Source organism: Oncorhynchus gorbuscha, linkage group LG02, assembly GCF_021184085.1.
Source record: "Oncorhynchus gorbuscha isolate QuinsamMale2020 ecotype Even-year linkage group LG02, OgorEven_v1.0, whole genome shotgun sequence".
Taxonomy (NCBI): domain Eukaryota; kingdom Metazoa; phylum Chordata; class Actinopteri; order Salmoniformes; family Salmonidae; genus Oncorhynchus; species Oncorhynchus gorbuscha.
Genome location: NC_060174.1, coordinates 18,841,235 through 18,862,637, shown reverse-complemented (window position 1 = coordinate 18,862,637; position 21,403 = coordinate 18,841,235). Strand labels below are relative to the sequence as shown.

Below are 21,403 nucleotides of genomic sequence, written 5' to 3'. Positions count from 1 at the left end.
ACTTGTCGAGTTGCCTGTTCAAGCCATTGTCCCAAAGTTGGGAACCTCTTCAGCATAGCATGTTGCACACTATAATGTTTGCACCCAGAACCATATCTCGCATGGATTTAACATTGATAAAACAAGCGGGATTATGGTATTAATACACATTTCCATAAATTCCCTGGTGCAGTATTGTCTGATTTAGTAATAAAAAGTGAATCATTTAACACATCAGGAGCTACAAATATTTAAATGTTATCAATATTATTCATTTTAGCCTAGTTGCTGAGAACATGTAGTCAAAATTCTGTAAAATAGCACATCCCATACAAACAGAGCAGAATTGTAGGGCTCTATTTAATCCGCATCATCGGTGACTGAAATTGAAATTTCAATGTTCCCACTTTAGTGAAGACAGCATTCACCGTAAATGCTGCATACAGTGCCTTGCGAAAGTATTCGGCCCCCTTGAACTTTGCGACCTTTTGCCACATTTCAGGCTTCAAACATAAAGATATAAAACTGTATTTTTTTGTGAAGAATCAACAAGTGGGACACAATCATGAAGTGGAACGACATTTATTGGATATCTCTCGATGTGCAAAACTGATAGAGACATACCCCAAGCGACTTACAGCTGTAATCGCAGCAAAAGGTGGCGCGACAAAGTATTAACATAAGGGGGCTGAATAATTTTGCACGCCCAATTTTTCAGTTTTTGATTTGTTAAAAAAGTTTGAAATATCCAATAAATGTCGTTAATGCCAGCCCTGGCACCCCCTTCCCGGGACCAATAGGTAGACCATAGTGGCGACCCGACCTGAAAAAATGGGGGCGTGGGGTATCTCGCTTTCTTTACCGTCTCTGACGCAGTTACACCACCGATATGATCTAAACAAAGGCAATGAAAAGCTATGCGTTTGTTGGCTAACACTGTTACCACTAATCTGATTGAAACCTTGCCTTAAAGGAAGTTTGATGTGAAGTGTCTGTCCTATATCTGAGATCAGGGAACACATATTTAACCCCCCTTATTTTTGGCAGTAAACAGTCTCCAAATATATAGCACCAGTCAAGTTTGGAGACACCTACTCATTCCAGGGTTTTTATTTGTTTTTCAACTGGACAATGACCCATTTACATTTACATTTAAGTCATTTAGCAGATGCTCTTATCCAGAGCGACTTACAAATTGGTGCATTCACCTTATGACATCCAGTGGAACAACCACTTTACAATAGTGCATCTAAATATTTTAAGGGGGGGAGGGGGGTGAGAAGGATTACTTTATCCTATCCTAGGTATTCCTTAAAGAGGTGGGGTTTCAGGTGTCTCCGGAAGGTGGTGATTGACTCCGCTGTCCTGGCGTCGTGAGGGAGTTTGTTCCACCATTGGGGAGCCAGAGCAGCGAACAGTTTTGACTGAGCTGAGCGGGAACTGTACTTCCTCAGTGGTAGGGAGGCGAGCAGGCCAGAGGTGGATGAACGCAGTGCCCTTATTTGGGTGTAGGGCCTGATCAGAGCCTGGAGGTACTGAGGTGCCGTTCCCCTCACAGCTCCGTAGGCAAGCACCATGGTCTTGTAGCGGATGCGAGCTTCAACTGGAAGCCAGTGGAGAGAGCGGAGGAGCGGGGTGACGTGAGAGAACTTGGGAAGGTTGAACACTAGACGGGCTGCGGCGTTCTGGATGAGTTGTAGGGGTTTAATGGCACAGGCAGGGAGCCCAGCCAACAGCGAGTTGCAGTAATCCAGACGGGAGATGACAAGTGCCTGGATTAGGACCTGCGCCGCTTCCTGTGTGAGGCAGGGTCGTACTCTGCGGATGTTGTAGAGCATGAACCTACAGGAACGGGCCACCGCCTTGATGTTAGTTGAGAACGACAGTTTGTTGTCCAGGATCACGCCAAGGTTCTTAGCGCTCTGGGAGGAGGACACAATGGAGTTGTCAACCGTGATGGCGAGATCATGGAACGGGCAGTCCTTCCCCGGGAGGAAGAGCAGCTCCGTCTTGCCGAAGTTCAGCTTGAGGTGGTGATCCGTCATCCACACTGATATGTCTGCCAGACATGCAGAGATGCGATTCGCCACCTGGTCATCAGAAGGGGGAAAGGAGAAGATTAATTGTGTGTCGTCTGCATAGCAATGATAGGAGAGACCATGTGAGGTTATGACAGAGCCAAGTGACTTGGTGTATAGCGAGAATAGGAGAGGGCCTAGAACAGAGCCCTGGGGGACACCAGTGGTGAGAGCGCGTGGTGAGGAGACAGATTCTCGCCACGCCACCTGGTAGGAGCGACCTGTCAGGTAGGACGCAATCCAAGCGTGGGCCGCGCCGGAGATGCCCAACTCGGAGAGGGTGGAGAGGAGGATCTGATGGTTCACAGTATCGAAGGCAGCCGATAGGTCTAGAAGGATGAGAGCAGAGGAGAGAGAGTTAGCTTTAGCGGTGCGGAGCGCCTCCGTGATACAGAGAAGAGCAGTCTCAGTTGAATGACTAGTCTTGAAACCTGACTGATTTGGATCAAGAAGGTCATTCTGAGAGAGATAGCGGGAGAGCTGACCAAGGACCCAACACACCTCCAGGCTGTGTAAGGGCTATTTGACCAAAAAGGAGAGTGATGGAGTGCTGCTTCAGATGACCTGGCCTCCAATCACCTGACCTAAACCCAATTGAGATTATTTGCACTGCGGTGTGAAGGAAAAGCAGCCAACAAGTGCTGAGTATATGTGGGAACGCCGACTGTTGGAAAAGCATTCCAGGTGAAGCTGGTTGAAAGAATAAAGTTGTCATCAAGGCAAAAGGTGGTTACTTTGAAGAATCTCAAGTATAAAATATGTTTTGATTTGTTTACATGATTCCATATGTGTTATTTCATAGTTTTGATGTTTTCACTGTTATTCTACATTGTATAAAATAGTAAAAATAAAGAAAAACCCCTGAAAGAGTAGGTGTGTACAAACTGTATTTCCATTCATTATTTCAACTGGTACCGGGGGATCTTCAGACAAGTTTTGTGAGGCCTGTGGGTGTCCTAGAGCAAAACGTGTTCGTTTCCACAGAGGAGTCATATTAGTGTGTAGCCCAAACTGTTTGGACGCTACAGACAGACGTTGGCAGATCGACTGTATATCGACTTCAGACAAGTCCCAAGATGCTTGTAGAGCAAAACGGAGAACACCAATTTTTGGGACGTCTCATGGTCTGACAAACACCTCCCTTGCTCTGTCACCTTTCACCGCAGATGCGGAATTGCCACATAGGCGGATGAGGTGGATTGAGCCGCATCCAATGCAAAAACATATCTCTAGCTTAAACTGACAGATTTTTTATTAGGATGTTTTTACTATACTAATTAGACTTTAGGGGGTTAAATACAGTTATTAGCTCATCACACTTTAGTATGACATGAGAATTCCATTGATCATTTGGTGTCATTGGTGTTACAAAAGATATAACACACAAAAGATATAACACACATTAAATAAAAAATCACCTAAAATTAAGTAAATTGTTTTCCAAAATGCCATACCCAAATTCCACCGCAATTCAAGAATGACCCAGGTACACAAGCAGGAATTTGGGATTCTGAAAACCTTCAAATCGGCCACGCTGTTAATTGTTATGGTAAACAGCTGCGGGATGGTGCTGGAGAGATCGAACCAATCTCAAATTCATACAGAGGCTAGAATGTCCCTGGCTAGTATCAAATACAATATCAAATAAATACATAATTTGAGGTCACAACAGTGGAGATGGCACTGGCAGCCTATCAGCTGTAAGATATGGTCTGTGGTGCAGTGTAGGGGGAACGTTTGCGCCTGGCGGGAACCCAATTGTCCTCGGAGGCTGTCTGAACACGGGGGGCTAAGCCATCCAGAAAGTCCCTGTGCTGCTGTGTGACGGCCTGGGAGACCAGGCTGGGTAGGGTCTGCAGACTGACTAGGATGGAGTCCAGTTTGTCGTCCAGACTACCGATCCTCCTATCCAGCTCCTTGCTGCGCCACTGCAGATCAGACACCAGATCATGCATCATGTTCTGAGTCTGTGGAGCAAAAACAGTGTCAAACTTTCATAATCAGTGTTTAGAAAAAAATATATAAATTAGAGATGATGAAGGTGCTTAGTCACCTTGGCTAGATCCACAAGTGTATTAGCCTGGTCGATGAGTTTCCTCTGTTCCATTTTGACTCTGCGCAATCTAGATGAAGTGGGAGAGGGAGAGAGTTATGGAGGGAAAAGGGAAGGGTTAACTTAGGCAGTGTAACATACACACAAATAAACAAATCTTTATTTAACAACGGTTTGAAAAGGCACACTACTTACTGGTGAATGGCTTGCAGGAATTTCCGCTGATGTTTGCGTACCCTGGCGTGATCGATCTTCTTGATTAATTTTGTGTGTTTGTAGATCAGCCATGTCTCCCTGAGTACATTGGCAGCTGTGTTTTTCACCTTTGGGAACATTCCAGGAAACAGAGACAAGACAGACTGGCTGACATGGCAGACTGTCATAATGGACTGCCCTAGCAGTGGAGTCTGACTTGCCCATAGAGATAGATAGACACTAATTCCCAAAAGCCTGATAGCATGGCCATAAAGGACTTTCACCATTTTGAAGTAGGCAACTGAGTGGGGCTTCCAAAGGGTTAATGGATGACTAAATAAGTCCATCCAGGTCACAGGGAGAGATCAGCCAATTAATTATACTTGTGAGGAAACATTCCATAACTGCAGGTGGAAGAAAATCACCAACCTTGGCTTTATACCTGTTCAAACAGCACACTCCGGGTGGCAGTGTGCACCCTTTCAGTTTGTTTGCCAACTCATAGAAATAGTAGAAGAAGAAAAGGGACTACTTCGAAAGCCTTCTACTAATTGGATAGTAACTTAAATTTAATAGAATGATTATTATTATATATTTAGGCCAAAACTTCATCTAAAACAGACTGAAATTTCAGGCCTTATTTTCAAACAGCTCTTATACTAAAAGGGCATTATCATTTTCACAATTTCCCAGTATTATTTCAACATCATAGTGTGAAAATATATATAAAACACAGGAAAATCACATTGTTGACTGCACTGGGCCTTTAAACTTGCCCTTAGAACTGAAAATGAACATACTTTCAACATTAGAAAAATACACCTTTTCAACAACATTTTACTTATTGGGTTGCTGATTGGGGGCCTTATCTTTTTTTATATGTTTTATATGATCAGGTATGTATCAGGTTTGGGTAGTAAATCCACAGGTCCGCATCCTGAGTGCCGCAGTGGTCTAAGGCACTGCATCGCAGTGTTGCCGCATCACTACAGCCTGGAATTTGATCCCAGGCAGTGTCACAACCAGCCATGACTGGGAGACCGATAGGGCGAGGCACAATTGGCCCAGCGTCGTCCGGGTTAAGGGAGGGTTTGGCCGGGGGGGCTTTACTTGGCTCATCGTTTTCTAGCGACTTCTTGTGGCGGGCCGGGTGCCTGCAATCTGACTTCTGTCATCAGTTGAACAGTGTTTCCTCCAATACATTGGTGCTTCTGGGTTAAGCGAGCAGGTGTTAAGAAGCGTGGCTTGGTCGGTCATGTTTTGGGGGAAACACTGTTCAACTGATGTTTTCTACCGAGCCCATTGAGGAGTTGCAGCAATGAGACAAGATCGCAATTGGATATCATGAAATTGGGGAGAAAAAGGGGTTAAAATTACTCAAATGAAATAATCCACGGGTTCAGGTCAGGCACAACTTTTTATAGCCATGAAGACCTCTAATGTCCACTTACTCGTTTGTATAGCTGAGAGTCCATCATGAAGTTGTGAACGTGCTTTTCAGCTCTGGTCAACTCTGACCTCCTCGTAATTACAGCAACCACCATGGCAGTGCAGCCGGCCCCCTGGAGAGAAAGACACAGGCACTAATACTTTCAAGAGTCGTTATATGTGATTTATTCAATATCATAAACTAAAAGCAGATTAGCTGACAGACATGATATATCAGACCATATACCATGGGTCTGACAAATTAGTCAACAAAACTAAGGAGCTGATCGTGGACTTCAGGAAATAGCAGATGGAGCACCCCCGCTATCCATATTGATGGGACAGCGGTGAAGAAGGTGGAAAGCTTCCACAACACTGACAAACTGAAATGGTCCACCCACACAGACAGTGTGGTGAAGAAGGTGCAACAGCCGCTCTTCAAACTCAGGAGGCTGAAGACATTTCTTTGGCACCTAAAATCCTCACAAACATTTACAGATGCACAATTGAGAGCATCCTGTCGGGCTGCAGTACCGAGTGGTAGGCCAACTGCACCACCCGCAACCGCAGGGTTCTCCAGAGGGTGATGCGGTCTCCCCAACGTATCCCCGGGGGCAAGCTACCTGCCTTACAGGACACCTATAGCACCCGATGTCACAGGATCATCAAGGACAACAACCACTCTAGCCACTGACTGATCACCCCGCTATCATCCAGAAGGTGAGGTCAGTACAGGTGCATCAAAGCTGGGACCGAGAGACAGAAGCTGTTTTTCAATCTCAGACTGTTAAATTGCCATCACTAGCACATTAGAGACTGCTGGCCTATATACATAGACTTGAAATCACTGACCACTGTAATAATGGAACACTCGCCACACAATAATGTTTACATATTTTGCATTACTCATCTCATATGTATACTGTATCCTATCCTACTCTACTGTATCTTAGTCTATGCCGCTCTGACATTGCTCGTTCAAATATTGATATATTCGTAATTCCTTTACTTTTGATTGTGTGTATTTTTAGATATTACTGCACTATTGGAGCTAAACACGTGTATATGACTTTTTTTTTTTTTTATTACTTTGGAACAGACTTCCAAAATGAAAGTCAATTGGAGCTAATTTTATGGTGTTTTTAGTCTTTTGTCCAACAATAAAAATATCAATAAAATAACCCTGCACTAGAGCTACCTCATTGTGAATGTCAAAGATCTCTTTTGGCACTTGTCAATGGGGAATGTGTTGGAAACATACCATGATTCCAGTCAGCAGACAGACACCCTTTCCACAGTAAGTGTGAGGGACCATGTCTCCATAACCAATGGAGAGAAAGGTGACGGAGATGAGCCACATGGCCCCAAGGAAGTTACTGGTCACTTCCTGTGTGTCATGATATCTGGAGGAACAAGAAATATACCTGTTGTAATAAACACATCTACCCACTGGGTAAAAACTGGTTGAATCAATGTTGCTTCCACCCCCACCTCTGTGTGATGATGTAAAATCAACGTGGAAAACTGATTGGACTGGCAAAAAGTCACTGACGTAATGGAATTTTGTCTTTTTTCCACCCAACTTAATCCCGAAATCCAATGACAGTGTGACGTTTTTCTTGTTGTTGATTTCATGATAAATTCCTGGTTAATTGATAACAACCAAATGTCAATCCAAACTAGACATTGAATTTATGTCTGTGCTCAGTGGGTTTTTCCTACAGTGTATTAACATCTTATATAATTAAACATAAAGAAATGTATGACCTATATCAAGCAGAAAAAGAAAGTAGAGCCATAATCAAACTTGAGGCTGTAATCTCTCATGATCTCAAATACGGATCTTTTTCAGTGTGAAATGTACTGGGTACAAATGATACAGTGCTGGTGGAACAGCCTACTGTGTTGGGGGCGGGGCCTGTACCTCTCACAGATGCGCACTGTCCATGAGGCGCTGATCCAACAGGAGACACTGAAGACCAGCAGCACGGTGCCAGGGCAGATGGTCATGAGAGTCTTGATGACGAAGCGCGTGTTGAAGTTGATCTTGTTGATTGCGCCGATGCTGCGCGACGAGGCGTCTGTGAAAAGCTTGCTGTGCAGCAGCATGACGCGACTGATCAGGTAGAGCCTGAGGAACATGGGGATGGAGAGGACGATGTCCACGTCAGCATCAGTTACTGAGGGCATGTAGGTGAAGGCCAGCCGGGCCGTCCAGGTGAAGACATACTGGCCCGGGATGGGGTGGATGGCACAGACCAGCAGCTCCAGCAGAACTAGGAAGATCCGCTCATAAGTCATGGCAATCCTCCAGTCATCAGCTGCATTATCCACCATGAAGAGCTGTGTGTGTAGGTGTAAGGAGAGTAGGGCGAACAAGGGGATTTATTCAATGGGAAATACAGTGCCTTGCGAAAGTATTTGGCCCCCTTGAACTTTGCGACCTTTTGCCACATTTCAGGCTTCAAACATAAAGATATAAAACTGTATTTTTTTGTGAAGAATCAACAACAAGTGGGACACAATCATGAAGTGTAACTACATTTATTGGATATTTCAAACTTTTTAACAAATCAAAAACTGAAAAATTGGGCGTGCAAAATTATTCAGCCCTTTTACTTTCAGTGCAGCAAACTCTCTCCAGAAGTTCAGTGAGGATCTCTGAATGATCCAATGTTGACCTAAATGACTAATGATGATAAATGCAATCCACCTGTGTGTAATCAAGTCTCCGTATAAATGCACCTGCACTGTGATAGTCTCAGAGGTCCGTTAAAAGCAGTTTAAAGCTGGATTTGGATACAAAAAGATTTCCCAAGCTTTAAACATCCCAAGGAGCACTGTGCAAGCGATAATATTGAAATGGAAGGAGTATCAGACCACTGCAAATCTACCAAGACCTGGCCGTCCCTCTAAACTTTCAACTCATACAAGGAGAAGACTGATCAGAGATGCAGCCAAGAGGCCCATGATCACTCTGGATGAACTGCAGAGATCAACAGCTGAGGTGGGAGACTCTGTCCATAGGTGTAACGGCGTTCTTCGTTTGTAGAAAGAGAGTCGGACCGAAATGCAGCGTGGTGGTTACTCATGTCTTTAATGAATGAATCGCGGTACATGGAATAACTGATACAAATACAAAACAACAAAACGGAACGTGAAACCTAACACAGCCTATCTGGTGATTGTGCATCTTTGAGTGCTTTTGGTGACAAGCCGAATTTTTCAGCCTCCTGAGGTTGAATAGGCGCTGCTGCGCTTCTTCACGACGCTGTCGTGGACCAATTCAGTTTGTCTGTGATGTGTATGCCGAGGAACTTAAAAACTAGCTACCCTCTCCACTACTGTTCCATCGATGTGGATAGGGGGGTGTTCCCTCTGCTGTTTCCTGAAGTCCACAATCATCTCCCCTTAGTTTTGTTGACGTTGAGGTGGGAGACTCTGTCCATAGGTGTAACGGCAGTACACGAACGTGAAACCTAACACAGCCTATCTGGTGAAAGTACACAGAGACAGGAACAATCACCCACGAAATACACAGTGAACCCCGGCTACCTAAATACGGTTCTCAATCAGAGACAACGAGAATCACCTGACTCTGATTGAGAACAGCCTCAGGCAGCCAAGCCTATGCAACACCCCTACTCAGCCGCAATCCCAATAACTACAAAACCCCAACACGAAATACCACAAAATAAACCCATGTCACACCCTGGCCTGACCAAATATATAACGAAAACACATAATACAATGACCAAGGCGTGACAGACCCCCCCCCACCCCCCACCTCAAAACCATAGGGAGGGTCCGGTTGGGCGTCTGTCCATGGTGGCGGACCCCACTCCATTAATGTCATAGTTCCTCCCCTTCGCGTCCTGGGATAATCCACCCTCGCCACCGACCATGGCCTAATAGTCGTCACCCAGAACCCCACTGAACTGAGGAGCAGCTCGTGACTGAGGGGCAGCTCGGGACTGAGGGGCAGCTCGGGACTGAGGCAGCTCGGGACTGAGGGGAAGCTCGGGACTGAGGGGAAGCTCGGGACTGAGGGGCAGCTCGGGACTGAGGGGCAGCTCGGGACTGAGGCAGCTCGGGACTGAGGGGACCCTCGGGACTGAGGGGCAGCTCGGGACTGAGAGGCAGCTCGGGACTGAGGGGCAGCTCGGGACTGAGAGGCAGCCCGGAACTGAGAGGAAGCCCAGTACTGAGATGAAGCCCAGTACTGAGAGGAAGCCCAGTACTGAGAGGAAGCTCAGTCAGGCAGTAGGCTCCGGTAGATCCTGGCTGGCTGGCGGATCTGGAAGATTCTGGTTGACTAGCAGATCTGGAAGATTCTGGTTGACTGGCAGATCTGGAAGAGACTGGTTGACTGGCAGATCTGGAAGAATCTGGTTGACTGGCAGATCTAGAAGATCATGGCTGACTGGCGGATCTAGCTGCTCTATGCAGACTGACAGCTCTGGCTGCTCCATGCAGACTGGCAGCACCTTGCAGACTGGCAGCTCCTTGCAGACTGGCAGCTCCCTGCAGACTGGCAGCTCCTTGCAGACTGACAGCTCCTTGCAGACTGACAGCTCCTTGCAGACTGACAGCTCCTTGCAGACTGACAGCTCCTTGCAGACTGACAGCTCTGGCTGCTCCATGCAGGCTGACAGCTCCTTGCAGACTGACAGCTCCTTGCAGACTGACAGCTCTGGCTGCTTCATGCAGACTGACAGCTCTGGCTGCTTCATACAGACAGGAGGCTCCGGCAGCGCTGTAGAGGAGGAAGGCTCTGATAGCGCTGAACAGACAGGAGACTCCAGCAGCGCTGTAGAGTAGGAAGGCTCTGATAGTGCTGAACAGGCGGGAGACTCCGACAGCACAGGAGAGGCGAGGCGCACTGTAGGCCTGATGCGTGGTGCTGGCGCTGGTGATACTGGATCGAGGACACGCACAGGAAGCCTGGTGCGGGGAGCCGCTACCGGAGGACTAGTGTGCGGAGGTGGCTCTGGATAGACCGGACCGTGCAGGCGCACTGGAGCTCTTGAGCACCGAGCCTGCCCAACCTTACCTGGCTCGATGCCCACTCCAGCCCGGCCAATACGAAGGGCTGGTATGAACCGCACCGGGCTATGCACCCACACCGTGCGCTCCATAGCATAACACGGTGCCTGCCCGGTCTCTCTAGCCCCCCGGTAAGCACAGGGAGTTTGCGCAGGTCTCCTACCTGGCATAGCCATACTCCCTGTAAGCCGCCCCCCAATAATTTTTTGGGGCTGACTCTCAGGCTTCCATCCGCGTCGCCGTGCTGCCTCCTCATACCAGCGCCTCTCTGCTTTTTTCGCCTCCAGTTCTTCCTTGGGACGGCGATATTCTCCAGGCTGAGCCCAGAGTCCTTTTCCGTCTAATATCTCCTCCCAAGTCCAGAAGTCCTTTGATCGCTGCTCCTCACCATTAACAGGGAGAGTTGGCTCAGGTCTGACTCCTGACTCAGCCACTCTCCCTCTGAGCCCCCGCCCCAATACAGTTTTGGGGCTGCTTTTCGGGCTTCCTTGCCAACCGTATTTTTCTCTTCGACTCCATTCTCCTATAGCCCTCTTCGCACTGCTCCAGCGAATCCCAGGCGGGCGCCGGCACTCTCTCTGGGTCGACCGCCCACCTGTCTATTTCTTCCCACGTCGTATACTCCATACATCTGCTGTCCATGAGCGTCTCTCAGCTCTCGTAAGTGCCTCCGTTCGCTGCTCCTGCTGTCGCTGCCTGTAACCACGCCACTCGGTCCGTGTGTGGTGGGTGATTCTGTAACGGCGTTCTTCGTTTGTAGAAAGAGAGTCGGACCGAAATGCAGCGTGGTGGTTACTCATGTCTTTAATGAATGAATCGCGGTACATGAAATAACTGATACAAATACAAAACAACAAAACGGAACGTGAAACCTAATACAGCCTATCTGGTGAAAGTACACAGAGACAGGAACAATCACCCACGAAATACACAGTGAACCCCGGCTACCTAAATACGGTTCCCAATCAGAGACAACGAGAATCACCTGACTCTGATTGAGAACCGCGTCAGGCAGCCAAGCCTATGCAACACCCCTACTCAGCTGCAATCCCAATAACTACAAAACCCCAACACGAAATACCACAAAATAAACCCATGTCACACCTTTCCTGACCAAATATATAATGAAAACACACAATACAATGACCAAGGCGTGACAATAGGACAACAATCAGTCGTATATTGCACAAATCTGGCCTTTATGGAAGAGTGGCAAGAAGAAATCCATTTCTTAAAGATATCCATAAAAAGTGTCGTTTAAAGTTTGCCACAAGCCACCTGGGAGACACACCAAACATGTGGAACAAGGTGCTCTGGTCAGATGAAACCAAAATTGAACTTTTTGGCAACAATGCAAAACGTTATGTTTGGCGTAAAAGCAACACAGCTCATCACCCTGAACACACCATCCCCACTGACAAACATGGTGGTGGCAGCATCATGGTTTGGGCCTGCTTTTCTTCAGCAGGGACAGGGAAGATGGTTCAAATTGATGGGAAGATGGATGGAGCCAAATACAGGACCATTCTGGAAGAAAACCTGATGGAGTCTGCAAAAGACCTGAGACTGGGACGGAGATTTGTCTTCCAACAAGACAATGATCCAAAACATAAAGCAAAATCTACAATGGAATGGTTCAAAAATAAACCTATCCAGGTGTTAGAATGGCCAAGTCAAAGTCCAGACCTGAATCCAATCGAGAATCTGTGGAAAGAACTGAAAACTGCTGTTCACAAATGCTCTCCATCCAACCTCACTGAGCTCGAGCTGTTTTGCAAGGAGGAATGGGAAAAAATGTCAGTCTCTCGATGTGCAAAACTGATAGAGACATACCCCAAGCGACTTACAGCTGAAATCGCAGCAAAAGGTGGTGCTACAAAGTATTAACTTAAGGGGGCTGAATAATTTTGCACGCCCAATTTTTCAGTTTTTGATTTGTTAAAAAAGTTTTAAATATCCAATAAATGTAGTTCCACTTCATGATTGTGTCCCACTTGTTGTTGATTCTTCACAAAAAAAATACAGTTTTATATCTTTATGTTTGAAGCCTGAAATGTGGCAAAAGGTCGCAAAGTTCAAGGGGGCCGAATACTTTCGCAAGGCACTGTAAGAGCAAGGGGGAAAACTATAATATTATTGTCGAGATGGGGATGCATATCACCTGTATTCCCCGTGCATGGTACATCACGATTAGTCCGAGCAATATAGCAGTTGAAAGGCTGATAAGGCATTTCAGAGAGAATGAGTATGAGGATTCCTGCAGAGAAGACAGACAATTAAGATGTATTTTGAATCAGTCTTGTCTTACCAATGCTAGCTTACATTATCTGAGGTCAATCCACTACAATAGAGACATTTCTTACCTTAGTGTAAACCCCCCAGGACAATTCCGTCTCCATCACCATGATGACGATCCCAAGCATCCCAAAGATCAAGGCATAGTCGCTCAACTGTTTGCGCTTTCCAAAGAGTGCCTTACGCTGGCTCAATCTATAGCCAATGTCCTTGGTCCTCTTCTGTGGCGTGTTGCTTCCTCCTTCACTGTTCGCCTTACTGTTGTTCTCGCTGAAGCCTTTCGAGAACACCTCCTCCAAGACAGACCTTTGGAGTGTCTGAAGGGGCTCTTGCCTCTCTGAGTCCAGCTCTGAAAGGTTTGGTGGCGAAGCTCCAAGGCTGCTCGGGGGTCTTCCAACATCCCCACTGTATTTAGCGCTGGTCACAACTGTGTCGGGAAGGAGTGGGCCACTGCTCTTGGACAGGGAAGGCATCGATCCAACATGGCCAACCTTTTTGGTATGAGGATGTACCTTCTGCTCTCTTTGTCGTTGCCTTTTCTCCACTAGACTATGGTTCTCAGTCCACCGATGGCAACTGGAAGAGGAGTGAACACTGCTTTTGTTGCTAGTAGCCGCTGATGAATTATTCACTCGTGGGCTGCTGGATGGGTAAAGAGAAGACTGATGGCATTTTAGGGTGCTAAAATGATCACAACAATGCTGCCATTCAGGGTCTTGATGTAGATGCTGGTGTAAGGAAGGTTGTTGGCTCCCACAATGTACTCCACCCTCATTCACACAGCAGCTAGGTAAACCATTCCTTAACATCCATTGGTGTTGCGTTTTTATGGGAGGTTGCTGCTGGTCCTGAGGTTGAGACAAAACCAAGAGCTGCCTAACTTCACTTGACTCATTGCCTTTCATAGGTATATTGAACGAAGGTTCTGGTTTTTCAGAAGTCAATACTGGTGGTAGATTATGCGCTTTAAGCTTGAAATGATTATGGGTCTGCTGCCATTGACTATACTCCTTCAGCCAGTATTTTCCTCTGCATCGGGATTTTAAATTATCCTGCTGGTGATCAATGGTCTCTGTTGAGGGATCGGCTTGATTTGGTTTCTGCGTGAAAAACTGGGATGACGATGAGGCCAGGGTGTTCTGAGGATAGGAGTGGGTATACTGCAGAGAAGGAGGAGTTCCCTTAGAAAATGTGGAGAGGTAGTCCTTCAGGAAGCCCTGCTTTGATCGTGGCTGGAAAACTGCCACCCCTGAACCATGTTTTGTACTAGGAGAATAGCAAACAGAGCCACAGTCGTCATTAGGACGTTCCACCGTGGTCCCATGCCACTCGGCCATGAGTGGGCTTCCGCGCTGCAGTTCAAGAGTACCACCCACCTGGCTACAAAAGCGTGGGAGTTCTTGATTACTCAGATGGGAAAGTGTCATTTTTAATGGTGGAGATTTCCTTGGTGGAGCGACTCCATTCGGAGTAGGCAGTGGCAGAGAAGTGGAAGGGGACATGCTGTTAGTGCTCTGCTCTGGCACTAATGTTTGGTAGTGGAGGGCAGTTCCAGAGTAGCAATCCTGCATGATATCAGGGGCTTTGTCTGGTTGGGACTGCCCTCTTGAGTTACTGTGATCGGGGTCTCGGTCATTGCAAGCGTCTCCTGTTGAATCAAGCCGAAGTGTTGCATTGGTGGGTTTGACTAGAACCAGCCTCATAATTAATGTATGATGATGATGATGGTTTATTTAATTTCATGTGTACTATGGCAGCTAAAAGCTAAATTGCAGTAATACATACAAGTAACCACATTTCATTTAATAAAATGTGATTCAAGAAAATGTAAAAGTCAGGGAGTTGAGGCAAGAACGGAAGTAGAACGATCCAAGTGGTGGTGGGAGGGGGGAGCGTCTTGGTTACAGCGAGGGAGGTCAGTGGTCATATCAGAGTCAATCAGAACCTTTTGCACACCTCATTGTCCTCAGCCTCTCCTTATGGACTCCATAGCTAGCTGGCTAACTACTCCTCTACACTACTAATGTGTAGCACCCAGTTGGATGATGCCCCAGAGCCGCTGGAAGATTAACTTCATGGCTCCTGTACATTTTGAAAATTGGATTCATATTTAGTTGTTTTTAATTGTCTTTTTATTCAACTTTTTGTTTTTGTTAGTTAACTAAGAATGTATTAATAATCCGGTGATTTTGTCCAGGTTTTTCAATACTGTGATGCTGGAAAGGCAGTTGGGTAAATCTTGTCACTTTTAATACTGTTTACATTGATGAACTACAAAGAGTTTGCTAGGAAGGAATCCAGATTAGAATAAAAATGTTTCCCAAAGCAACCTCATATATTAGTGTAACCAGGTGCACTTGCCAATGCATGGTGTATTACAGTCGTCCAGCTAAAAGGGTGTTGCGTTAACACAAGAATAATCTGCAAGAAAGCAGAGAAAACATGAACAAATACAATACAAAGACATTGACTCAACTCCCTCAAAGTTGTAAAGTGTCATATCTGATCATAAAGACAATTTTCTAAAGCCTGTTTAAGTGAATTAAAGCAGTGTGCACTACAGTTGAGGGCAAAAGCTAACAAAGATCTAAAGCAAACATAGGACTTCTAACAGAGACATTTTGTGAGACTGGAGAGCCCCTGTCAAAACCAGATGAGAGCCCCTCTGATATTAATCCTCCTCCAACAGGGATATCACCATTGCTACTGAAAGGATGTAGGGCAGGCTTGAATCAAATAAAACTATTGTCAACAATAACTGGCGCATCATTGTTGAATGAACTATTTAGACATTTTTACATTGCTTTTTGTTTTTGTTTGTACTCAAATCTTTTTTGTCGTTATGTAGCCTTGTGTATTTGCCAACTGTGCTAAAACATCCACAGTTCTATTTATTTAAGAAAATTATTAGAATCAATATCACAGATTATTCATGATTCATAATTTCCGTCACTTGATTTACTGAGTTTTCCATTCTTTTAACAACTGCACCACAAATACTTGCCCTCAACATATAACTGATAATCTTTGAAAGCATTTCAGGACAAGAAACCTAGTCTAATTTATCAAGCAACTACACAATATTCAAGAAACTCTACAAGGAACTGGTTAAATGCATTTTAAGTTATTGCCTTTAAACTGAACTGCTATCGACCCTCTTTGCTAGCTCAATTTTTTTTTTACCCAATCGTGTGTCCCTTTAGGAAAAAGAAAAACTATTGCATGTATTATTGTCATTTTCTCTGCTCTATCGACCCAAAGCATTAGACAACTGACCAGACCAGTAATCATACCCCTTAGCCTGGAGACTCTTACCTTATTCCTTCAGATACATTTCTCTCCCTGTCCTTGTAGAAATCCAGACACAACTTGGAGGTGATCTTGGCCAGTGCCGGGGAAGGGCACCGCTCGAAGGGCATCTGAAGTGGGAGCCAGACAACAGGCTCTTCTTAGACAGGTTCTTCCTACACTTGAGATAGGGCCGCTTTCCTTTGAAAGTGATCATTAGGATTCAAATTGAAGAAAGGGCAGCTGCTGGGCTTATTAAAGGCTTGGTATGCAAATAGAATGGGGGACAAAGCAACAGGATACAGAAAAGGTTGTGACATCGGATGTAAGCAATAAGGACCACATCACAGATCACACATACATGGACTCAAAGCAGGCCCATAAATAGCAAAAAGAACTGTTGGTTCTTCAAAGCAGAATTGTCAATTAGCGGTCAGAGAAACTTGTTATTGATGCTTTGTAGTTCAAAGGCCAACACAGAGCCTCTTATCTCCTCCCTCAAGGACAGACCATACAAAGCCTTTTTCTTATTCATCTTTCCTTGATTCCTCACATTCTTTCTCATTCTCAAAGCACATTGGGAAAAAAGGACTCAGGGTTAGGATCTTGTTCTTGACAAATTGAAATGGGGTCAAAGTGTATTATCTGCACATGAATGAGACCACCAGAACATTATAATAAATCTAAAATCTGTGACCCGTTATATATCCTCCAGAAACACAGTTTAACATTAATTATTGAATCATAAACAGTGAAGATTGTATGTTTATAATAATAATCCAAGCTATCTGCTCTAATCCAACGTAATAATTTACGGTTAGGTTGGACCACATCGAGCTCCCGAGTGGCGCAGCAGACTAAGGCACTGTATTCGATTCTGGGCTATATACAGACCCTGGTTAGATTCTGGGCTATATCACAACCGGCCGTGATCAAGAGTCCCATAGGGTGGCGCACAATTGGCCCAGCGTCGTCCAGGTTAGGGGAGGGTTTGGTCGGGGTAGGCTGTCATTGTTAATAAGAATTTGTTATTAACTGACTAGTTAAGTAAAGGTTAAATAAATAAATACAAATGGGGGGGGGGTTCTCTTACCCAGCTCTCTCTACCTGACATTGTTTAATGTAAGAATAGCCTACACACAGCTATTACTTCCTTATGTATTGGGGCGGCAGCGTAGCCTAGTGGTTAGAGTGTTGGACTAGTAACCGTAAGGTTGCGAGTTCAAACCCCCGAGCTGACAAGGTACAAATCTTTCGTTCTGCCCCTGAACAGGCAGTTAACCCACTGTTCCCAGGCCGTCAAATAAGAATATGTTCTTAACTGACTTGCCTGGTTAAATAAAGGTAAAAAATAAAAATAAAATTTAAAAAATGTGTCATTCACATATACAGCTGTGATAAATGAAGGCTCTTGCATCAGACATGTCTAAAAGTGAAATTGGCTTTTGCCACAGCAAGTCATCATTAAACATCTGATCTATACTGAACAAAAATAGAAACGCAACATGTAAAGTCTAGGTCTCATGTTTGAGCTGAAATAAAAGATCCCAGAAATGTTCCATACACACAAATTTTGTGCACACATTTGTTTACATCCATCTTAGTGAGCATTTGCCAAGAGAATCCATCCACATGACAGGTGTGACATATCAAGAAGTTGATTAAACAGCATGATCATTACACTGGTGCACCTTGTGCTGGGGACAATAAAAGGTCACACTAACATGTGCATTTTTGACACACAACACAATGCCACAGATGTGTCCAGATTTGAGGGAGTGTGCAATGTGCATGCATTGCAGGAATGTCCACCAAAGCTGTTGCCAGAGAATTGAATGTTAATTTCTCAACCATAAGCTGCCTCCAACGTCATTTTAGAGAATTTGGCAGTGCGTCCGAAAGGCCTCACAAACGTAGAAGAAGTGTAAACCACACCAGCCTCGGACCTCCATATGACTGGTCCATGTGTGGGCCAGGGAGGGCATAGGCCCACCCACTTGGGAGCTAGGCCCACCCATGGCTGCACCCTGCCCAGTCATGTGAAATCCATAGATTAGGGCCTAATACATTTTTTGTTTAATTTACTGATTTCCTTTCATAAACAGTTACTCAGTAAAATTGTTGAGATTGCATTTATATTTTTGTTCAGAATAATAAAGCATTTGGTAACATGCACTGCTTAATGCAGTCATTGACTAATGTATACATTATTAAACATATAGGCTTAATATAAGTGTTATATTATGCTTAATGTAGCTATGAAGTTGAGGGCTTTAACACAAAGGATACCAGTGATAGTCTCTCGCCAATCAAAAGAGGTTCAAAATAATGCTTGGAGTTATGACATTTGAATGAACAATCATATTCACTATTATAATTAAACAATCATAATAAATTCTACTTTCAAGAAGCCAGTGAGATGGAGCTACAAACATTTCCTTTGAGTAATACGTTGTGGTCACACACTTTCAAATGGGTGGCAGGCAACGTTACAAAGACTGTGGTGTGTTTGGTCAGCAGGCTACCATTTGAATGTGGCTGTGCTGTAAACAAACAAAAAACGTTATGGAGAAAGGCAGCACAGGACACTCTCATAAGCCAAATAAATCATTGCCAAGCTTCATCAAAGCTCAATGTCTATTGTGTTCCAAGTGAATTGTAATATTGTGACACAAATTAATATCAAAAGGCAGTTGACTTCACAGCAAATGTATTGGTCAGCCTCAGTTACAACGTTCATTGAAACTAAGAAGGAACACTACCTATGCATAATTATTTGGATCAGAGGGTTATGACTATTATATTCTACAGTAACAGTATTTTCTTACACCTGTATGGTATTGGCATGTATAACAGTATTGTAGCAGAGTAAAAGGCATGGCTACAACAATACTGTATTGATCTGTAAACACTGTGGTGGCTAATTTTCTGTATTACCAAATGAGGAGAGACAAACTTCACACACCAGTCAGAGTTATACTTAAACTACATCTTTAATAATAAGAGCTCTGCATTAGCACTTGACTTTCAAAGATTCGCCATTTCTAATGAACCGTTGAGTGTCAACACAATGGCTACTGAGATCTTTTTTAATAGCAAAGATCCACCCCCCTTTGACATGACAAACCACAGATATCTAGGAACTGTTCACAAAGAAGGACTTTTACTTGAGGAGTATCCCATAGCCAGATAGCATTCGCTATAAATTATCATTCAGTTTGGTCCCTAAGACGAGGTTCTAATCTCATTCCTGGTACTTCATAGTACAAAAACAGCAACTCATCCAATGGCATATATCAATTGTCAACTCTAGATACTCCCATCTCAAGTAAACCCCCCTCTTGACCCCACTCCTGGACAAGCTCACTGAGGGGAGTGACTTGCGCACAGACATTGTGGAGACAAGTAATTGGTTCCCCATTAATCACGCCATCCCTTCACATGGTTTAAGAATAGGTAAAGACACATTCACATATGAAGACAATGTTCCATTCTGACCTCTCCCCTCTCTGGGCCCCAAGTGACTGAGCCCTAGCTGAGGGAAAAGTGCAACTGCCAACACTAGAGTCCAAAGGGATGCATTCTAATGATGTTTCTCACACAAGCATATTATGCAACTAAAACATCTTAATTATCTGTTACCCAACTAATTCTGATTCATCCGCCACAGCAAGAACAGCCGATACAACATTAGATTTATAACAATGTCTTCTAGATAGAAATTCATTAACTATGCTGAATAAAAATATAAAAACAACATACAACAATTTCTGTGAGTTACAGTTCATATAAGGAAATCAGTCAATTGAAATACATTCATTAGGCTCTAATCTATGGATTTCACATGACTGGGAAGGGGCACAGCAATGGGTGGGCCTGGGAGGACATAGGCCCACCCGCTGGGGAGCCAGACCCAGCCAATCGGAATTCGTTTTTTTTCCGCCAAAAGGGCTATATTACAGACAGAAATAATCCTCAGTTTCATTGGCTGTCCGGGTGGCTTGTCTAAGAGGATCCTGCAGGTGAAGAAGCCAGATGTGGAGGTCCTGGGCTGGCGTGGTTACAGTCTGTGGTTGTACTGCCAAATGATCTAAAATGACATTGGAGGCGGCTTAGAGTAAAGAAATTAATATTCAACTCTGTTGCAACAGCTCTGGTGGACATTCCTGCAGTTAGCATGCCAATTGCACACTCCCTCAAAACTTGATACATCGGTGGAATTGTGTTGTGCCATACCTGCACTGTTAATGATCATGCTGCTTAATCAGCTTCTTGATATGCCACACCTGTCAGCAGCACAGCCAATGGGTGTGATGTGAGGGTAGGACTCCTCCACTTTAGACCAAGCAGCCTTCACGTTCACAGCATTGTCTGTCACCATTGCAAATACCTTCTGTGGTTCAAGGTCATTGATGACTGCCTTCAGCTCATCTGCAATGTAGAGACCGGTGCGTCTGTTGTCTCTTGTGTCTGTGCTCTTGTGGAATACTGGTTGAAGGGTAGAGATGTAGTTAATTATCCTTTGCCCATGAACATTCGACCACCCATCAGAGATGATTGCAATAGTCTGCTATCTCTGATTTGCTTGACCTTCACTTGAAATCTGTCTCCATCAAATGAGATAAAAGCATGTCTGGTTGGAGGGATGTATGCTGGGTGAAGAACATTAAGAAATCTCTTCCCATACACATTGCCTGTGAGCATCAGTGAACCAGTTGCAATACACAGCTCGAGCAAGACAATCAGCATATCTGACTACATTCCTCTATTGTGTCAAAAACACTTCTGATTCCAGGAGGACCATAAGCTGTTGCTATCGATAAGGTGTCCAATGAATCATTTACACCTCGTATAGAAGTTGAGGGAACTTTATGCACTTGACCAGATTCTGCACTCTTCACATATGATTGGCACAGTATTTGCAAAATGTACACAGCTTTTCCTTCTACATTAGCTGCAGTGAAATGTCTTCACACAGATAGTGCCCGTGGCATTTTCCTGTAAAGATTAGGAAAAAAAATGGAAAACCCTAATACAATTC

At 44.7% G+C, this 21,403-nt stretch overlaps 1 protein-coding gene and 1 long non-coding RNA gene across 2 annotated transcripts; both read right to left on the bottom strand.

Annotated features, from left to right (window-relative positions):
* Positions 1–3,239: 3,239 nt before the first annotated feature.
* kcnn1b (potassium intermediate/small conductance calcium-activated channel, subfamily N, member 1b) lies at positions 3,240–13,547 on the bottom strand. The gene is made up of 8 exons (XM_046290728.1): positions 13,143–13,547; positions 12,941–13,036; positions 7,658–8,076; positions 6,995–7,136; positions 5,757–5,867; positions 4,306–4,433; positions 4,111–4,180; positions 3,240–4,024 (listed from the first exon to the last, which is right to left on the bottom strand). Exons 1-8 carry the CDS (start codon positions 13,545–13,547, stop codon positions 3,752–3,754), a joined length of 1,644 nt encoding a protein of 547 aa, XP_046146684.1. The 3' UTR covers positions 3,240–3,751.
* A 5,789-nt stretch (positions 13,548–19,336) lies between these two features.
* LOC123991566 lies at positions 19,337–21,397 on the bottom strand. Its single transcript, XR_006830819.1, has 2 exons — positions 20,599–21,397; positions 19,337–20,452 (listed from the first exon to the last, which is right to left on the bottom strand). It is a non-coding gene; the product is annotated as an uncharacterized LOC123991566 (long non-coding RNA).
* Between the last annotated feature and the right edge of the window lie 6 nt (positions 21,398–21,403).